We start from the raw sequence: 21,886 nt of genomic DNA, 5'->3' as shown, positions 1-21,886 counted from the left end.
GGCCTTAATGTGCGAGGAGCGACACAGAAACGCAGTGTGCGAGGAACATGATGTGTGTTGATGCACCTTTTTGTGCAATGACTGACTCTGTGGTAGTTTTCTGAAGATGGTGTTCCTCCTTGGTTCAAGAGTTGAGAGTTTGAATCTTAGAGTAACTGTTGTCGTGCTTTTCTCTAGAGCTAGCCTTCTTGAGGTGATACACACACACACACACATATATATATTTATATATATATATATATATATATATATATATATATATATATATATATATATATATATATATATATATTTTAACTTTATCACATACACAATTGTTCTGTGCATTAGTAGAATTACTTAAGGGACCTCATTAAAACTGGATGGTATCTAACGGAGTTTTTTATGAAGAACAGTAACTTTTTCTGAATAAAAAACTCAGATACCATCCAGTTTTAATGAGGTCCTTTTTTAGTATTATATATATATATTTTTAATAATATATATATATATATATATATATATATATATATATATATATATATATATATATATATAATTTTGTCTATGTATGCATACATACATATATATATTATATATATACAGTATATATATTATATATATATATATATATATATACATATATTTATATGTACATACACTGTATATATATATGCATGCACCCGTTTACGTGTGCCGCAGAATTTTCCTGTAACATTCATTACATCAATTTCATGTATAAGAATCCAGATGATCCGGATTGTGATAAAAGCCCTTCTACTTTTATGTGCATGTTGAATCACTGCATCCTCTTAGCACATGTCCATGTAAGTATAATGTGTATGTGCATGTAGGTGTGAGTGTGAGTGTGTGTGAGTGTGTATGTGTGATTAGGAGTGGGTGGAGCACTTTGGGCCAAGAGAGGGTATGTGATGAGACCTCCCGTCATAGTGTTTGGGACCACCGTTCGGTGGGCCACGTCCTTTCTTCTTCTGGCGTACGGTGCTCGCGACTTCTTGACTCTGCCAACGTCCCCTCCTCCTTACTCCTCTTCTTCTTCTCTTTCTGTCCCTGCCACGAGTTTCTCTTTGCGTCCGCTGTCAGCAAACGCGTCCTCCTCGCCATGCGGACGTCAGCAGGGCTCTTGCTTCTCGTAGTGGCCACTGCGTCAGCCAGTGCCACTTTTGATAAAGGTGAGATTTTAGTTTTTCAAAAATTCCGGGTTTTCCGTCCCCATGGTTTTTCATCAATGGAAAGCAGATTGAGTTCGAAAGTTTATAATGGCATATCGTTTTTCTAATATATGTTTATGTATGGTGTATACATCAGTATTTGTATAAATACATTTATGGCCCGGCACCTAACGAAATTATAAGTTAGGTTTATAAGGTTTAAAATAATATATCATTTTAATTTCCTGCAAGACTGTTTTAGTTTCCCCTTACTTTTTTGCAACAGAAATCTGGACACTCACTTGATTTTACAGTTTATTGTTTCAGTTCCATTAAATTCAGCGAAGAACTAAAATAATATTTCATTTAATTTCCTACGAAATTGGTGAACAGTTTTCCCTTTTTATTTTTTTGCAACAGAAACCTGGCCATTAGTTTGAATTGCACGGTTCGTTGCCAAAAAAAAAAACTACAAAAAACTGGTAGTGGCCATTTTCGATTATCTGAATGATAGTGCCCCAAAGTTTTTGAAGGCTCAAAATGAACCGCTACCAGATTAGATATGCTTGATGGAATTATTTCTTGCATAAAGGACGTAACTCAGTCAAACTAGGTCGAGATGTAATAGAAATTTAATGGATCTTATTCTTACATTCGTTCATATGTTTATCTATGGATGCTTTACATTGTTTATTTCTTATCAGCGAATGGAATTTGTTGAGCCTACAAAGCTGCAGAAATTCTTTGTTTCATAAATGGTTTTATTATTTGCTACATATCTGGAAGAAATGGAATTCAAAATAAAATCAAATTTAGTTAATGATTTCATTTTTCGATTGAAAAACCGGGCGTCATTGAAGAATCTCTGTCCAAAAAGCGAAAAGAAGAAGATCGTGTCGTATTGTAAATTCAGCTTTGTAACATTCCCAGCCTTCACGTCGCCTGAGATATAACCTGTTCCTTCCCTTTTCAGAGATTTGATATTATAATTTTATCTTAAACGGGTGTATCCTTGAATATATAATAGGCCAGAGGGAGATACCCATGGGTATATGTGTGTGTGTTTGTATACGTGATGCCCATTTAACTTTGGCAGAGACAGGTCTTCCCTTCTGTTAATTGCCGTATTGCGTAATGCGCTTGTTTTGTAACTTAAAATTCATTAGGTGGAACAAGTAAGGTTTATATGATGGACAAATGCTCATGTCTTTCCTTTCATCTATATTGTGAGCAATTTTGAATTAAAATACCTACAGTCTAGCCATTCAAGAATATACAAATTTATTTTAAAATAAGCTTACTCTGGAAAGGTTATTAATAATTTTTTCTGAAGTGTTTCCAAGCTTAACTTTCTCGCGAGTAAATTAAGAAACTGACAAAGATCATAAGAAACTAGATTGCCTTCTTTCAAGCTTAAGCACCTTATAATCGTTACTGATTGTTATCTTATGTTCCTCAAAAGCAACATTTTATCACCAAGCAGAAGCAACACTTAATCACTGTTGCGTGTCAGTTTCAATAAAACATAAACAACACTATTTATTTAACTAAAAGTTCTTAAAGTTTTCCGCTGAAATCATGTTGAATAAATAATATAATTGTGAGATTATTTCAGAGGGTCGTTGGCTGCTGTTACTGCACTTTTCCTTATTTAAAGCAGAACAGGTCAAACAGAGTTGTGTAAAGTCAGTGCTACTCAAAACGTCAATATTAAACCCCATGAAATTCTTTATTGCAAAGTCTATGAAAATACCTTTCAAGTTTATGAAGGCACAACCGCAAAAATACTTAATTGAAATATGAATTTATTGGCGTTACAACTGCGAGGGTCATGTGTATAAGAAATTTTGGGATGAGTCAGATTTCCCCACACAGAATGAAGTGTTATGATTATATCGCTTAAATCAGGGAAAATATGACTAGGAACGTCAAGTTAGTTTTGTTCATGATAGGGTGAAACGATTAACACTCATCTTAATGACTTTTGCCCAAAATTTCTTACTTTGTCTGACATCAAAAGTTCAGGAAAACTTGAAAAGAATTATTTCATCGTATGAGTTAATAAAAGTTACTGGGTTCATATAGTATTCATATAGTATATTCAGTTATATACTTTTGTATATATGTATATGCATGCATACATACATACATAAACATTATATATATATATATATATATATATATATATATATATATATATATATATATATATATATATATATATATATATATATATATATATATTATATATATATATATATATATATTATATATATATATGTGTGTGTGTTTTTGTGTAGGTGGTTGTGGGTTTGTGTATGTATGTGTTTGTGGGTGGGGGAAGGATAGTATACTACTGGCTCTGACAGGTCCTGATATTAGTTATTTTGCAATGCCATTGGTTTTAAGGTTCCTTCCCATTGTCTATCAAACAAAAATATTTAAAGCCATAATATCCTTAAAACTGTAAAGCGTTTAAAAAAAGTATTTGGGAGGTCTTGGGTAACGTTATTAGCTTAAAAATATTTACACTTCAATGTTTTTCGGATCATTGACTGCCATTTAATGCAGAGAAGTAAAAAAAAAAAAAATAGGGAAACCCTTACTGATGGTCGGTTTTCACTCTTTATTCATTCCAAAAGGAGAGGCTTCAAAAGACGATACACTCTGAATAATTTGCTAGAACTGAGTTAAATGCTGTCCAGTGCGATTGGAACTTGTGAGTTGCTGGTCGGATGGCTTTCCGCCAAGTTTAGATGCAAACAGTGTTAATTATTTTTCTTCCAAAGAGAGGCATGTAGATAATGGGACGTTTAATGAAGTGAACATTAAATGTAAGAAGTTCTTATCTGTAGTTATGAATATCTCTCCTAGAGATTTTTATCAAACTATTTACAATTTACATTACTACGCCAGACGGTCGATAGAGCCACATTACATTATTTTTTGTTTTGAAATGTTCAGCATACCTTAGAAATAGGAAACGCAAATTGCTTTGCATTTTTTCCTATGAAAATAAATATATAAATGAATTTAGAATTCGTATGTTTTGCCATTTGTCACTATGAGTGAAAGTAAAGGGCAGTTCTGACATCATCTCTGAACGTGGCGCCAATGTTTACGTTTTGGGGATTTGGATGTGCTCAAGAGATGTCATTTGGGCTGTTTGCCCAGCTCCCCTTTCTTGAAGGAATTAGATGAAGATTTCTCTGCAATTAATGTGATGCAGATGTCAAGCAGCAATGCATGTATATACGCAAATTTATACGTAGGCATCGTTCAGTGCGTATGTGTGTATGCGTACAGGTACAGAATGTGGCATTTTCTGTCTTCAGTATTCAATAAGTCGTATAACCTGGCCGTTTTCGAGTAGTGAAGTTTCTTATCTTAGGAAATTAAGTCCATTAATACATTTCTATCAAGAGCGAGTGTTTTATTTTAGCTTTTTCCAATTCTGCCTCCACAAAAAAAAAAAATTGAAATAATACAAATAAAACCGTACAAAATGAAACCTATTATAACAGTGAATGAGAGAGCCAAGCTTTGCGCGTAAATTCTGGTTGATTTGTCTGCAACCCTTTTTAGGTTAAACCAAATTAAAACTCGTTTTTAGTCATTTGTTGCTATGGAAGAAATGTAAAAAAAAACAAAAATATAGAGAAAGGAACGTAAATCATTCAGACTAAATAAGAAATAAGACTGTGATCAAAATTGAGCCCAACTCTCGATGGAGAGATCGATCGGTCCTGCTTTACAAATTATGCAAGCAAAGATGGCAGCGGTTTATCCTCCATCTTTGATTATTTTAAAGGTGTATTATTGTACGAAAGTTATGGAAAGAATTACAGAACAATCTAAATGAAGTGTTTTGCTTGATAGGGGCGAATATGCATAAACAAACTGTGATGGGTGTAGGGAGAAACTGTATTAAATGAATGTAGATTGCCCTGATGGAGAATATCCCATATGTAGAATTGCACTGGGATCTGTGCATTGTTTGTTTGCAGCAATAGCTGGAAGAAAGGTATTTATATAAACTTCAAAATTCGTCAGGGTAGTGACTTCTTTATGATATGGAAAACAGGCACCAGACCACTATTAATAGTTGAGTAAAAATTACAAACATTAAGTTTCAAATGTCTTCAGATGTTCAGTGAATCGTACCACTTCAAGGGCCTGACGTCTGTTGGATTTTATGTCACTGTAATAGAACCATCAAATCATCAGTGTAGGGTTGTCATGACAGCGTTGTAAAAATATGGTAACTTGTTAGATACTTCAGAGCTGGAAGCGTTGTTTCTGAATAACGTCTCATTTTCTCTCGGAGTCACCTTGAAAATTTCATTATTTTGGACATACAAGTTTTTTTTTTTTATTAGCAAGGCCAGTTTGGGTTAAGGACATCTGGATTCTTGTGTGAACCCTTTTTATATAGTCTCTCTCTCTCTCTCTCTCTCTCTCTCTCTCTCTCTCTCTCTCTCTCCATTAACCCAGGTGGTATCATGTTGCATAAGGCAGCTTATACGTTAATGCAATTCGAATATTGTCAACGGCCGGACGATGACATTTTAAGTCTGTTCAAACACCAACGGTCGATCTGCCACAGCTCGGATCCATCCCATCTACCACCCGTTTTGATAATTATGCCCATAGGAAGGTGGGCGTTGTAGGCTCAGTTGTTAATGCTGGCTGTTCCGTCGAGTGTTCATAATATTAGTCATGGAGAAAGCGAGGTTCTCCAATTTCATCGTCGCTCTGAGCTCACGTAATCAGCTGCCCTGCCCATGTTGTTATTTTAGTGTTAGCGAGACACTTCGCTTTATGAATAAGTTCCTCTTGAAGCGACAGATGAATGTCATAAAAAAAAAAAAACTCGGTGCCAGCCTGACATTTTATGAATAAGTTCCTCGTGAAGAGACACATGAATATGAAAAAAAATCGATATAGTATATCTTTAAAACGCCTTTACGTACGAATATTTTTTTTTTTACTAAATTTTGTTGTGCTTCAACGAACAGGAACGATCCTTTTATTATATATAACATCCTTTTATATATATATATATATATATATATATATATATATATATATATATATATATATATATATATATATATATATATATATATTTTTCTTATTTATCTTTTTTTTTTTTTTTTTTTTTGCAAGATTGAAAGGCGGATCTGCTTGTTTCGTTCCCTCTCTCACGGAAGGCTCTGTCACTGGGTAAATGGCATGGCTCTGGGTATTCCCTAAGGGGTGGGTGTCTCCCGCTTTCTTTTTATGCATTTGAATCCTCGTGAAGCTGAGAAAGGTTTGGTTTTGCTCAAATATTTTAACATGGTTTGTATAAAGTTCGTTGTAGCTTTCTGTTTTTATTCACTCTTAGGCAGTAGGGTATAAAAAACTATTTTTTCCGTATCTCTGCGTATATGGATTTATTTTTCTCTCTCTATCGTTAATTTCTTGCAGGTCAAAAAAGTTTAAAATTAGAGTAGGAAATTTAGCATAACAAGTGTAGTTTTACATTTGCAGTTCATAAGGGTTATTTCAGGCTTGACCATTGTATTTGTCAAAAAAAGTGTGATAACAGCCAAATCTCTCTCTCTCTCTCTCTCTCTCTCTCTCTCTCTCTCTCTCTCTCTCTCTCTCTCTCTCCCAGCGTCCTGCTATAGCCATTAGTGAACCCACAAAATGTACACGGTTGCTCGATAGGTGTGTGAAGAAGATGGAACCTAAGTATGTTAAACGACTGTAAGGATAAGGGAAGATCATTGCCAGAGTTATATAAACACGCAGAGAGAGAGAGAGAGAGAGAGAGAGAGAGAGAGAGAGAAAGTTACTAGAGTAAAAATGCATTACTTGGTTAACGTAATCGTGCACACATGTAAACGTGCAGAGGCGCAATGTAATGAATAGGTTTGTGTATGTTGTATATGCAAATTCACATAAGTGCATTCTCTCTCTCTCTCTCTCTCTCTCTCTCTCTCTCTCTCTCTCTCTCTCTCTCTTTTATATATATATATATATATATATATATATATATATATATATATATATATATATATATATATATATATACATATGTATGTATATGTACACAATATATATGTAATATATATGTATATATATATATGTATATAAACATTATTATTATTATACATATACTGTATATATACAGTATAATGTTCATGCGTGTAGAAATACGAATTGCGTGGAGACGTTCTTTCGTATGAATCAAAAACAAAAGCAAAACACCATCCGCCCCGCTCCTCATCCACAGTCAAAGACGGCAGGACATCTGTTCCTTTCCTTATTTCAGAAGGCATCCTATTACGCGTTTTTCACAGCCCGCTTCTAATTATCGCTCAGCAGAAATAAGTGCAGTAGTCGATGATTTAATTCTCTTATTTGGAGGAGCCTTTCCAAATGGCGCAGTTTGGTACTCAGCAGTGAAGTTTAGCCGTCAGGCAGGCCGTGTGTCTCCTCTAATGAACTTGTAACCGGGCTGTAGTCATGCGCTGGGCCTCTGAGGGAAATGCGAAGATGATGATGGTGATGGGGGAAAGAGTGATAGAGAGAGAGAGAGGTGTTAATCGCTCGGTGGAACAGTGACTATAGTGGGAACAGCGAACAGGCCTTGGCCTAGCCTTGCTAACATGCGACAGAATAGAACAAGTTTCACGAGTACGAAAGAGAGATCAGATAGAAAAGAAGACAGAAAGTATGATATACTTAGTTGAGGAATTTGGTGAAAACGTAAGGCTGTTAATTAATTACGTTTAACTATGAGACCAGCAAACATGAGTTATATACTAAGCTGGAAAGAAACTGCTTCAACCCCGCCAGGTATTTTGTAATTAAGTCGCGTATGCGAGCTTTCAAAAATTAGATTTACCGCAAACAAGTCAAGATAGATCCCAATATGGACCTAAAGTTTGGAAACGACTTGGAACTCGAAAACGATCAATGATACTTTCTCGGAAGTCGGAGTACGAGTCCGTTCGATAACCATTAAAAAAAACTATTTTGAAAATGTGCGAGTCCCAGTTGTGTGGGGTTCAATACATTTTTCAGTAATTTAAACGCAATTTTGGGGACTTGGAACTTGACTGTTAGTTTAAGAAAGATACGCTTTGAGATCGTTCAAGAAATTATGTATTCAGCATTAAGATAATCGTGTTGATTGACACTGATCAAATACATATTTTGAAATGACAGTTATAGTTGTTGTACAAAATTAATCCAAATCAAGATTTCATAAAGATGAAAATAACTTCTTGAGCTTTCAGTCTTTGACTATCCAGTTTGATGGTTAATGGAGTCAAGGATATTTCAACTCATATTTTCTGTGGTTGATTATTAACGCCAATGTGAAACAAAGTTCCAAGCGCAGAAACTTAGCAGAGGAGACAATAAAAAGTAGATATTCGAAATTAGATAAGTTTGCTGGACCAAAGGATTTTTTTATCATTATTAGTTTCGTGTCAGAAACTGACTAGATTTTAATAATACAGCCAGTTTCTGCATTATTAAAATCCACATTAACATGCTGAAGCAACTGCTGCGAAAAGCAAATGGTACGTCATCTGTGTAAAAATAACATCATGTTTCACCTTATTAAGTGCAAACACGAATAGAATTCCAATGAGAAAACCAGTTTAGGTGGCTATGAAGTATAAGGGATAAAATATACCAGTAAAACATGAAATAATGAAATACGACAAGATGATGTGAAATAGAGCAAAGGCATACTTATAAACTCAAAAAATGGGAAGAGGGAAGAGACGGTTGAAATGCAGGAGAATACAATAACCAAGTGGCAGTAACAGGATACGATTCTTAACGATTCTTAGAGAGAGAGAGAGAGAGAGAGAGAGAGAGAGAGAGAGAGAGAGTGCGTGTGAGTAAGTGAGAGCATAGATAAATCAGCTGGTGTCACATGCGTAATGTACATTTGTACGCAGCTATCAAGCTTCATTTCATATGACATTCCTCTTCTGCTTGTCTAGAGAGCGCGTTGGTCCTAAAGAGAACTGACCAAGGAATGTAAACAGCCAAATCTAGATCAGTGAGAATTTTGCAGACAATTACCCATTAACGAGAGCGCATCTGACGTCTGTTTAATGTTCTTGGGTTTAAGTTTAATCTTATTACTATATCATATACCCCAGAGAGAGAGAGAGAGGGAGAAAGAAAGAGAGAGAAGCAGTTGCTTATATGCATCTGTTTGTTGTAACAGGGAATCTCTCATTTTTGCTTTTTATTTCTCAAATATCATCCATACTGCAAGTTTCTGTTATTTAAGTTCATGGTACTCATATAAATGTATACTCATATAAATATATGACTTCCACGCCATAGCTTAGTGTCATGTTTATTAGCTTTAGTATTTTTGATTTACATATTTTCTGTTTTTCGTGCCGATGCTAGACTCAAGTCTCCTCAGAGTTACTTAACACCTCGGTAGAACTGTATCAGACTTTGAAGTTTGGACGTCTTTGTCAATACGAGAAACTATAGAGGTATTATATGTATTCATTTCCTTACAAAAAGTTGGACAGTGTTGTTGGCCATTGTCATCAAGCGCCATTTGCAATACAAGACCGAGTTTAAATCTGTTAGACCTATACATGTTCTGTAACTTCGTAATGAGTGGAGCATGTAACTGCTAAATTACTTCCAGATGTACCAAAAATTTTATGAATCATTTTATATATAAGTCATTCTATACAGAGCTTTAATGATGTTAGTGGAAACGCTGTGGCTGTGTCTGAACTTTATTTTTATCGCAGTTCTTCTTCAGAGACTTCTACTATTCTTATAAAAACGAGTTAAACTTCTGCGTTGTTCAGTGTGTATCCTAGCACCCCTCTCTCTCTCTCTCTCTCTCTCTCTCTCTCTCTCTCTCTCTCTCTCTCTCTCTCTCTCTCTCTCTCTCTCTCTCTCTCTCTCTCAGAGAGCTGGTCTATACTTTTGACTGAAAGAAAATATTATAATCCTGAAATTTATGTTATCCTTTCTCTGGAATTATGTTAATTGTCGTCCATCTCACCACCACCTACTGCTTGACTTTTAAGGAAAAGAAACTGACCACTTTCTTATTTTTTTCAGCTTTCTCTTACTTAGAAGTTCACGCCCATGAAAGTTTAAAACCTGTTAGTGGTTCAGTTTTCTATTTAGAGAGAGAGAGAGAGAGAGAGAGAGAGAGAGAGAGAGAGAGAGACTGTTTAGAGCTAATTGATTCCCAGATTATACAGTTAAGTTCTGGGGTTTGCTGAAACTTTTTCAAGAAGTAAGAAACTAACTTCTGTCATTCGTTAAGCATCTTGTAAATAATATTAAACGTTTAACATTTTTTTTTGCAACAAAGGAGTACCCAATAAAACTTTTCATTATTTGAATGAGCCACGAATTTGTTGCATTTGAATCCAGTAAAACAAAACGGAGTTGACTGACGTAATTGTTATCGCTTTCTTCTAAAACTGTTAATTATTATTATTATTATTATTATTATTATTATTATTATTATTATTATTATTATTATTATTTGGAAGGATTTATCTAACAAACCTGGAAGTGTTGCTTACTTGGGTAAATTTAATTTTTAGTACATTAAAAATAGTATTTTGTAACGTGAAAATAACCACAGAATCAGGGCTAGCTAAAAGGGAAGCTTGTATTATAATATATATATATATATATATATATATATATATATATATATATATATATATATATATATATATATAAATATAAGTGTGTGTGTGTGTGTGTGTGTGTGTGTATATGTATGTATATATAAGTATATATATATATATATATATATATATATATATATATATATATATATATATATATATTTCTTTTACTGTCTTATACGTACCTGATCGTTATCTATGGCAATCATTTTTTTAAATACACATAAACCTAAGGTGTTGCACGTCGTCAGCACTTGTAAACTAGATTTTCTTTTGTGTATATATCTTTCGTTCAAGCTAAATATTTGCCTTTAAAACTCTGTTTTCTTAGAGAGACAATGATGGTAAAAAAGAAATAAACACAATATAAATAAACAAATTACTTGAATGTCCACCAATATACTTTCGTGTAATATGAGCATCTTAGTTTCTATCCACTTTGCACTAAAACACAGGTAATCATTCACTGCCCTATAAAATAGGATAAAGGATAAATCATGGCTAGTTACTATCTGAAATGGAGTAAAATCCAGCGGTCTATAAATGACTGTAACGCTCCCCCCCAAAGTGTTGTACGTTAGACTTTAACTCCCTATAACTCTTCTGTTCAGACCTTAAAAGGTTTCCAAGGAGGTTGCGAACCCATTTCGTTCGTCTGGGTATTATGTCGAAAGCCCACACATCTTAGGTTCCGAGTGTTTTTGTTAGTGCCATTCTTTTCAATTCATCTCAAGGAAACTCTTTGTGCTGAATCAGGGTATTCCCTGTAGGTGCGTTTCTTCGGTCAAGGTTAATGATGTAAGGTCTGTTTTCTTTCTAGTGGGACGTCACTCGCTCTACGAGATAAAGGAATGTGAATTGTAACGTTTCTTGAGGCATTTTAAGACGAAAATGTCTCACGCGGCTGGAAAATATATCAGGAGGAAATTTTAAGTGATTAAGAGGAAAGAGAAGGCGCAACAAGTTCAAGCATCCCTGGAAAATCAGTTCAGATAAACTTTTTAAAATACGGAAAAAGACTGGATTCGAGTAATAGCTTACTGATCGCATCCATACAAAACCTGATTTGACGTTCATGCACAGGTATCCACATTGGTTACGTTATTTGCACGCGCCGTAGATCATTGTCGAAAGAAGACTTGAAGACACACCCCGGTCCTCCTTTGTTGATATCACATTTTTCATAGTGAGTCAGTGAGCATCTCTTGTAATCATCAAAGCAGTTTCAATCAAGTGTCATTGCCTAGTTTTTATCAATGCGCTTGCCTATATCCCTACGTATAAATAGTTTACTTAAGGGAAGACACACTGCAGGTAATACTGTGATAATGCCATCGAGCAACTCATAAATCCCCAGTTTATCAGAATTTTAAGATTTATCTTAAATAAACTCAATAAACTGGGTTTCTTGCGTCTTGTGCCACGTAATAAGAGGCTCATTGAACAATATAAAAGCGTCGTTTGATCCAAATCTCTTTCCTACGCCCGCATGCCCCACGGCCCACACCTTGATGTGTGTTAAGTGTTCTGCCCAAGGTTGTCGGTTGGTCAGCCGACGGGCAGCGACGCCTTGCTGTTTTCTTGAGGTTCAACCGGTTTTTTTAACGTTCCCGAAATAATGCGTTAGATTGTAAGGTCTTGCATTTGTTTTCTATGGGAGGAAAATTGATAAATTCTTTGTTCTTGGTCTATATGATTAATTATACAGAGTGTCAGCTCTTTTATCTTCAATTGCTAAAAATCATAAGCATTCGGCTCTAGGCCTATATGATTAAACATACAGAGACTGTCGGTTCTTAAATTGTTTCATATTGCTGAAATTAATAAGCACTTGGCTCTAGGCCTATATGATCAAATATACAGAGATTCTCTGGTTTTAAACTGTCTCATGTTGCTGGAAATTATAGGCACTCGACTCTGGGGCCTGTATGATTAAATGTACAGAGATTGCCAATTCTTCAATTGTCTTCTTTTACTGAAAATTATCAGAACTCGGCTCTAGTCCTATGTGATCAAATATATAGAGATTTGGTGGGACTGCAAACAACATCGGGCCAGATCATTTGTGCTCTTGGTTACGATGGTTATTCATTTGAGCTTTCAAGTAGCTGTATTGACTGGATATTTAAAAAAAAAAAATGTAAGGTACTGAATCTCCAATTCTCTTCGAACACATTTCTCTCTGAACTTTTCGTTCTCATTTGAAGTATGAATGAGGTGCTCAGAACTATCTCAGTCGACGAAGTCCAGCAAATTCGTTGAGGAATTTTTTTTTTTTTTTTTTTTTGACAGCCGGAAATGCAACATTGGCAATGTAATTTACATGAGACTGCAACGAAGTCGTGAATAATGAACACACGAAAACCACTAGCCGGAGGATACTAGAATATATTTTCTCCGTATTTGGTGAAGGAAAACATGCACCCACCCCAGTAAAGAAAAATATTATACCATTATAATATTATTTCTGTATTCAGGAAGGGGAGTGTACTCGGCGTTGGACATGAAAAAATACAGCTTAGTATTTAAAAATTTAAAAGTTAGTGGTTATGGTGAAGATTGATCAAATGTTTCATCTCATTAAACTGGCACAACAACAATGGAAGTTATTAATGCTATATTATATATATATATATATATATATATATATATATATATATATATATATATATATATAATATATATATATATATATATATAATGACTTCCATTGTTATGACGCTAGTTTTATAAGAAGAATAAATCAGTCATTGTAAGAACCAATAATTTCAAAATGCAAGGCTTGTACATCCACAGGAGGTCAGCCTTGATTCAGTATTAAAGGATAGACTGTGACTTGTTTTGCTTCTCTGCACCCACCCATCACCAGACAAAACAATCATTATTAAGAAGAGCCAAACCAATAAACAAATAAATCAGAGCTAAACCACAGTTTAATTCTACCAGCCACCCTCCTGACGACGAACCTGACAAATATGTTGTAACAGGTGAGGTCAGACGGTGTGTGAGTGTGGGCGTGCATGGGCGGAGATGGTCCTTCGTTCGGAGGTACTGCCGTAGGCGGAGACAGGCAGGCAGGCAAGTGGGATGCTCGATCGAGAGAGAGAGAGAGAGAGAGAGAGAGAGTCAGACAAGGGCGTCAACCCTTCTTCACCGGTCTCCACTCGAGAGATTTTTTCCCCCTCTGGCGAGACTAAAGGGATTCTATCTCCAAACGGAAGAAAGCAACCCAGGGAAAGGAGGAGTCTCGCTACCTGTAGAGTTGCTTTGGGCAGATTCAAGGCCCAGAGTAATCTCGAGAAGCATTACTTTAAGTTGCGTCTTGCCTGATGATAAAGGTGTCCTATGTAATCTCTAGACCTTGGTGTCCCAGAGGGTCAGAGGATCCATCGTTCTGGTAAACGATTTTGAATGGTGCTGGAACTGGATTTATTCCAGGAGAATTACCGTCAGATTTAGATGTTTATTTTCCGAGTCTTGTATTCGTATTTAGTGGAAACGTGATAGTAAGGCTTTATTCCTTGTTTATTCTTTCTGTATGTTTCATAATAATCCGAAATGTGGAGATAAGGTTAACTGATATCTACCTGTGTTTTTGTATTTATTTATTTGTTTATTTGATCTCTTAGTTGCCGTGTTTTTTAGTTGAATTAGATTTAGCAAAACCCTGAGGACCGTAAGTTAGCGATACCCCATAGGCTTATTCACTCAGTCGATATCCAGATTCGGAATCTTTTACATATCATCAGCATAGCCTAATAAAGTGGTCTTGGATTCGTTCTAGGACCTTCCTGACCTCCAGCTTACCAGTCTAACACATCGACATCCCCCCCCGCGCGGGATAAAAATACTGAAACTTCCCTCGAAACCATTTAGGAGCAGGGTCTAGATGAAATTGTTATCTTCGATCCTTGATCCATGACCATCAATCTGACACAGATAGGCACGTTACACAAAGGAATAGTTTTCCTTCTATCTTCGATGCAGCGAGATCAAGCCACGTTCCTCATAGCGTATGAGGTGGAAAAACAGGAAATGTGAAGCTCAATACCGGAGAAAAAAAATGTGCATAACCATTTGCTGTTTCCTCTTTTGTAACAATTAAGCTTCGGAACGCCCTTCCTGCTTCTGTTTTCTCATACTCCTGCAACTAATCTTCAAGTATGCAGGTCCGCCTCTTCCCTTAGGATTAAACCCACTTTTTTGGTGGGGGAGGGGGGAAGTATTAAAAACGGCATTAGCTTGCCTGTCACATTGTCCTCTGCATTTTAAAAATGTAAGACGAAAACTACAGAAAGACGGAACTGTTCAGACAGGTTAAAACCAATCTTTTTAGCACCAACAACAAGAGCAGTATCATTTGCTTGTAAGAGAACAAGAAAAATAAACTGTTGAGTTAAGGGAACTAGGGAAAAACGGTCATAGTCTCCAGTTTCGTTGAAGCTATAGCAGTAGATACTTGTGCTTATAAGAAATACCAAAACTGTATATGTTTTTTTTTTTTCAAGTAGAGAACTGCGCCATTTAGAGATGGATTTTAGAGGCTTTTGATAAAGAAATCATACGTTTGCGCTATGGAATGAGAACATTATCATAAATATAGAAAAGTCTGTTTTAGTGATTGAAATATCCTTAAAAAATCCAATCAATAAAGGCTTCAAATTGACCATAGAAACAAACAGATGGGACTTGTTTTGTCATCCTCTACCGGACTTGATTCTCATTTTTCCTCACTCTCTTACCTGGAAGGTGAACACTCTTCCACTTGAGATTAAGATACTGTGTCCCTGTTCCTCCAACTCTGTGAGACCCCATGAAGGCGTTCCTGAATTATGATCACATACAATTTTCATAAGTCTAGTTTTCCCAGGTTCACCTCAGCCTCTCCCTACACCAGACTTCATGAGACGGGCGGTTAAGCCTTATTTGGGAGAAATGGCATTACCCTTTTTGTGGTGGCTCTGCATTGTTCTCCAATCTAATTCATCTTTATTGGTGTTTATTTCCTCCCAAGGTTCGTAAAGCCAGCAATCTGCTTGTTTACTAGTGTCCGTTTTACGTCTGCCAGCACCGAATGGCAACCATTATCCTGGTATAGCATAGTCAGTAGCGCTTTTAACCGTGTTTTTGCCATTTGGAAGAATGCGGACAAAACCTCCGTATCGAAATTAGCCTTTACGTGTCGAGTCTCCCAAGAAGGTTACCCAAAAGGGTATTCTGAAATGGTGCTTCGTTTCCTTTATAAGGTCATGAGAAACGTCTTCTGTATGGCCATTTCCTTTAGGCTAACTATGACTTTTCAAGTATTCATTCTTTTTGGGAATGAGTACTTTTTCGTCAAGAGATTTTCATATCGTATACTCAGTAATAATGCAAGACGAGAGAGAGAGAGAGAGAGAGAGAGAGAGAGAGAGAGAGAGCGAGAGAGAGGAGTTCAGTACATTTTAGTCAGTTACTGCTAGTACTGAGAGAGAATGCAGTTGTGTTTCATTCCCCCAAACTCATCCATCATTCCAAAATGTTTCAGCCCTTGGGGGTGCCAGGTAGGGTCCCAGGATATGACTTCATCATCAACCTTTCTTCTTCCTGTGTTTAGACCCAAAGTGAGCAACAAGGTCTTATGAAATCAGAGGCGAAGTTTATCATACTTACCGAGGCAATGCCCATCCCAGCCTGCAATTTTGTCATTGAATGGGATTGTCTTATGGTGATGCAGTTGTTGCGTCAGACGTTGGCAGAAAATGCACTGCTTCCTTTCTTCCCCATCCCTCTGTGTATGTATGTGTGAACGTACCACACGCGTGTGTAATGTATATACATACACAAATATGTACTATATATATATATATATATATATATATATATATATATATATACATACATACATATTATAATATATAATGTGTGTGTGTGTGTGTTTATGGTGTATTCTCTTTTTTTATAATTTTTTTTTTTACTTTTTGTTTATTATCTTCAGTTTCCTTGTGGTGTCAAAATTCATTAGGTACTTAGTAAATGGTATGTCCAATCATCATCATCTCAGCCAGTACAGTTTTATAAACATTGTTTTTATCTAAATATACACCTACGCGCGCCAGATTAAGTTCCACTTACCGACTGTCCACAGTGGCTTTTGGTTCATCGATTAACTCAGTGTTTGCACCTTTATAATCTTTAGTTCTTAGTTTTATTCGTATTTATCCTCTTCGTATATTGTTAAAACCCTGATGGAAATTAGCATTAGATGTTGAACTGACATGCTCAGGCACTTGGTGAAGCGGTCATCCTCTATGAGTCTATTCACAGACAACATCAGCCTAACACACATCAAGTGTTCGCTGTAGTCATCTGCTGCTCGTCTTGCAAAACCAATCAGTTGTCTTGGCGCTACCGGGGGTCACTTTTGTTATGTCACCCTGCTTAGGACATCATCCTCGAGGAGATGACTTCCTGGGAATGTGTGTCAAGGCCGTATCTGTTGGGGAAAAACGTCATTAAGAAGGTCGGAACAACTTTAATTGCAGAGATGGGAGATATTCACTCCCATCTTCAACGAGCGGTTTGCAGTGGTGGTCGTAGGCTGCGCCCTGTATAGTGTGCTTTATTAGGAAGGTGGGCCGTTGCTCGTCTGGTTTTCTTGGAATGCTGTCGGGATAATAGGGAAGCACGGTTTCTTATCAAGTGGATGAGGCAGAATTGGAATCTATGGAGGTTTAGTTGAATACTGCTTGATGGGGCGAGAGAGAGAATGTGAGTGAACCAATGCCTTTGATGATGATCCTTTATTGTACGCAGCTGTTTCACGTTAATGAGAAATCTTTAGATTGAAACGAATAATTAGGCTCAAGTTACCAGCTTATATATATATATATATATATATATATATATATATATATATATATATATATATATATATAATGTGTCTGTATGTATATGTGTGTTTTGTGAGTGTGGGTAGACGATGTTTTGTGTGATCACAGTGTTAGCTGCTACTGTAATAAAGCTAGGTAATGACAACTGCAGACAGAATTCCTTCTAGCGATGGCTTTGGACACAATAACATCATGTCGCATTTATGATAACTGCATTTTAAGAACTTTAACACTGTGGCAGTTATGCTCTTTAGTTTATTGTAAGATAATCGGAAGTGAGTGGGTAGCAGCATTTTCATGGGGATTGCTCTTGGGTCACGTAACAACTGTGAGATATGTAGAAAAATTTTAATAGTGAGGAAGTTGGTTTTGGAGCAGAGTTTAAAGGAAAAGATTTCTAGAACAAGAGTCATGTAAACTGTTTATTCTCGTGGTTTCTTAGCTGTATTACGAGAAGCAGAAAAATGACAAGTTTTTTATTTTAGGCATCAGACAGAATAAACACCATGCTAGAGCAGAAAACGAAATTCCGTAACCCGTTTTCTTCAGTTGCACCATTGAAAAGAGACAACAGGGAAAATAAAAAACAAAAACAAAAAAAGCGCCGAAGTTTCTTTGGGGCAATCGAGTTTTCTGTACAGCCGCTACAGCATATAATCAAGGCCACCAAAAATAGCTCTGTCTTTTGGTGGTCTCGGTATAATGTTGTATGAGCCGCGGCCGTATGAAAATTTAACCACGGCCCGGTGGTGTCCTTGCCTATATCGTTGCCAGATGCACTTCTTTTAACGTGCTTTTTTCCAATTTTTACGACTATGGGTAAATTTAACCATAAATAAAACAATAACTACTGAGGCTAGAGGGCTGCAATTTGGTATATTTGATGATTGGAGGGTGGATGATCAACATTCCAATTTGCAGCCCTCTAGCCTCAGTAGTTTTTAAGATCTGAGAGCGGACAGAAAAAAGTGCTGACAGAAAAAAGTGCGGACAGAAAAACTGCGGACAGAATAAAATGGGGACGGACAGACAAAGCGGGCACAACAGTTGTCTTTTACAGAAAACTAAAAATAAGCACTCAAGTGGTTGAAATTTTCTAGCATGTCAAAAGAAGCGTGCAAGCTTTTCATTTATATAGTGGCATCAGGGACCGAATATAAAACAGAAAACAAACTTAGAAAAAGGGCTACTTGCTCGTCGCTTTCCAACATGAACCATAAACTCCCGGAGAAATGCAAAACACTTATAGATAAAGGACGCAGGTCCTCTCTCCCGCATAAACATGAGTGGGCACCTATGTGCTAATATCACAGCGCCCGTAATGGGTAGGAAACATTCTTGGCACTCTCCTGAAGGGCCATTAAGGGGCCTACTGACACCTACCTCAATAGGCCGTGAAGTGCCAACGGGTACCTCGGGACACTCTTTGCTTTCTGGCCTCCCGTGGCATTTCCGGTAGAGGCACTCAAGGAAAGGCCGCTCGGATTTGGGCTTTTGTGAAGGTCTATACGCTCGCTCTCTCTCTCTCTCTCTCTCTCTCTCTCTCTCTCTCTCTCTCTCTCGTTGGCATCGTTGATTAAATGAATGGACATGAAAGCCTTAGCTATAATGTGTTTGTAGAGAATAAAAAAATTAAACCGCCTTGTTTTTATATGGACCACATGTATTTTTGGTACAGATACCATTATCCATGCCGTCAGTGCGCCTCACGTGGTGCGCTGTAGGCATTACTTAAGGATCTTTGCAGCGTTCCCTCGGCCCCTAGCTGCAACCTCTTTCTTTCCTTTTGCTGTCCCTCTGTTCATATTCTCTTTCTTCCATCTGGCTTTCCACCCTCTCTAACAATTGTTTCATAGTGTAATTGCGAGGTTTTCTTCCCATTACACCTTTCAACCCTTATTAACGTCAATTTCCGTTTCGGTGCTGAATGACCTCGTGGGTCCCGGCGCTTGGCCGTTGGCCTAAATTCTGTAGTCTACTCTATTCTAAAAACTGTGCAGACAAATTTTCTGAGGCCTTTACCATCGCGACTATTATTCACTACTAAAGTAATTATTAATCATATCGTTTACAAAAGACAGGTTTGCAAGCAAAGGACTCTTATTCTCAACGACCTTTAATGATTTGGCAAACAATTTATTCATCACATGAGCAAATAATAATAAACTACTCAAGTACATGCTGTGTCTGTGGTGAGCAGATCTGTTTTGACGCAAGAATATGTTAGAAATTCCAATCGCTCATCAATTCATGAAGTATATTTCTTATTCTTAATATCATGGTATGGTAATGATTAAATAAAAGCACGTCATAAAGATAAAAGAGTGATAATAAGCCATAACTTGCGGTAATAAAGTTTCAGATATCTCTGGCTATTTCTTTTCAATCGATCGAAGAAGATAATCAAACAGTTACTAAGGAGGAATGATGGCCGTCGTTTCGCTATTTATGGAAATTCATTTCGACGAAAGTGGTCTCTCTCTCTCTTTTTTTTTTTTTATCTTATCCTGCGGGCATAAGTAAAGGGCGGTTCTTTACAAAAAAGGGGTTGAACAGTCAGCGTTATCTTAAAGAGGTTAAGGAATCTAATTCTGTGAAACCTGCTGTTAGGAAGATTTTTATTTTTTTTTATTTTTTGCCGCGTGCAATCAAACTTTTCAAGTTTTTGGAATAATAAAAAAAAAAAAACATAATTATGAATATGAGCAAAGTTATATTTTTCAAAACAGATTTTTGCATTTGGAAAAATACAGCTTTGCTCATATACATAATTGGGATTTTTCACTTATTATTTCCCTTCACAATTTAGTGATGAACCATAGATTTTCTAATCATGCATTATAGAATTCTTTTGTTACGACGTTGACGTAATGTCAATGGATCTTTTCTTTAGATATTTAAATGCTTATCTCCTTCTAGTTATGATTTAAAACAAATATATTTGGTGCTTATCGTATGTGCCATTTGACGCCAGGTCAAGTAACTATTGTCAATTCAGTTCGTATGTGCTAAATAGTTGCTGACATTACGACAACGTATTATTCACTCATTCTTTACATTTACAGGCGTTTATTGCTTATATTGAATAAAATCTTGTATAGTTAACAAACAGAAGAAGGAATAGAAGAAGTCATAAAGTTACTGTTATTCCGAAAACGTAATACTCACTCATACATTCAAGTTTATACTGAATACAATCTGCTAGTGTTAACAAATAGAAGAAGAAGAAAAAGAAGAAGTCATAAAGTTTCTGTTATTACGAAACGTATTATTCACTCATACATTCAAGCTACGGGTATTTGTTGGTTATACTGAATAGAAGAATCTGGTACAGTTAGCAAATAGAAGAAGAAAAAGAAGAAGGAGGATAAGGATAAGAAAAAGAGGTCATAAAGTTACGGTTATTACGAAAACGTATTATTCACTCATACATTCGTGCTACGGTGTTTGTTCCTTATACTGAATAAAATCTGGTGTAGTAAACAAATAGAAGAAGAAGAAGAAGAAGAAGAAGAAGACGAAGAAGAAGAAGAAGGAGGAGGAAGGAGGAGGAGGAGGAGGCAAAGAAAAGAAGAAGTCATAAAGTTACTGTTATTACGAAAACGTATTACAGTATTCACTCATACATTCGTGCTACGGGTGTTTGTTCCTTATACTGAATAAAATCTGGTATAGTAAACAAATAGAAGAAGAAGAAGAAGAAGGAGGAGGAGGAGGAGGAGGAGGCAAAGAAAAAGAAGAAGTCATAAAGTTACTGTCATTACGAAAACGTAATATTCACGCACATATTCATGCTACGGGTGTTTGTTCCTTATACTGAATAAAATCTGGAATATATAGCAAATAGAAGAAAAAGGGGAAGAAGAAGAAGTCATAGTTTTCCTTTATCCAATTACGACTCCTGAGTGGCCACAGGAGGTCCGTGGGCAGTGAGCCATTTAAATGCAAAATTCTTCTCCTGACTCAATTTTTCGTAGCTAGGAGTGCCTGGGTTTGAAGCACACGCCCTCGACTAATGGCCTTTTAAAGTCAGGTTTATTCTGGGTGGGAGTTTGTTATCGCATAACGCCTCTCTCTCTCTCTCTCTCTCTCTCTCTCTCTCTCTCTCTCTCTCTCTCTCTCTCTCTATCTCTCTCTCTCTCACACAAGTTACACAAGTTAC

General features: G+C 36.4%; 1 protein-coding gene across 3 annotated transcripts in view; it reads left to right on the top strand.

The window, feature by feature from the left end:
* The first annotated feature begins 932 nt into the window (after positions 1-932).
* Tsp (Thrombospondin) overlaps positions 933-21,886 on the top strand; it is a 102,929-nt gene continuing 81,975 nt past the window's right edge. For all 3 annotated transcript variants that reach the window (XM_067094945.1, XM_067094944.1, XM_067094946.1), the window contains exon 1: positions 933-1,172. In XM_067094945.1, coding sequence (XP_066951046.1) covers positions 1,103-1,172 — 70 coding nt within the window. In that variant the 5' untranslated portion in view covers positions 933-1,102. The remainder of the gene's footprint in view (positions 1,173-21,886) is intronic.

The sequence above is a fragment of the Macrobrachium rosenbergii genome, chromosome 51 (assembly GCF_040412425.1).
Source record: "Macrobrachium rosenbergii isolate ZJJX-2024 chromosome 51, ASM4041242v1, whole genome shotgun sequence".
NCBI lineage: Eukaryota > Metazoa > Arthropoda > Malacostraca > Decapoda > Palaemonidae > Macrobrachium > Macrobrachium rosenbergii.
Note: the sequence above shows the minus strand (reverse complement) of the source record. Positions and strands in the feature narration are given on the sequence as shown.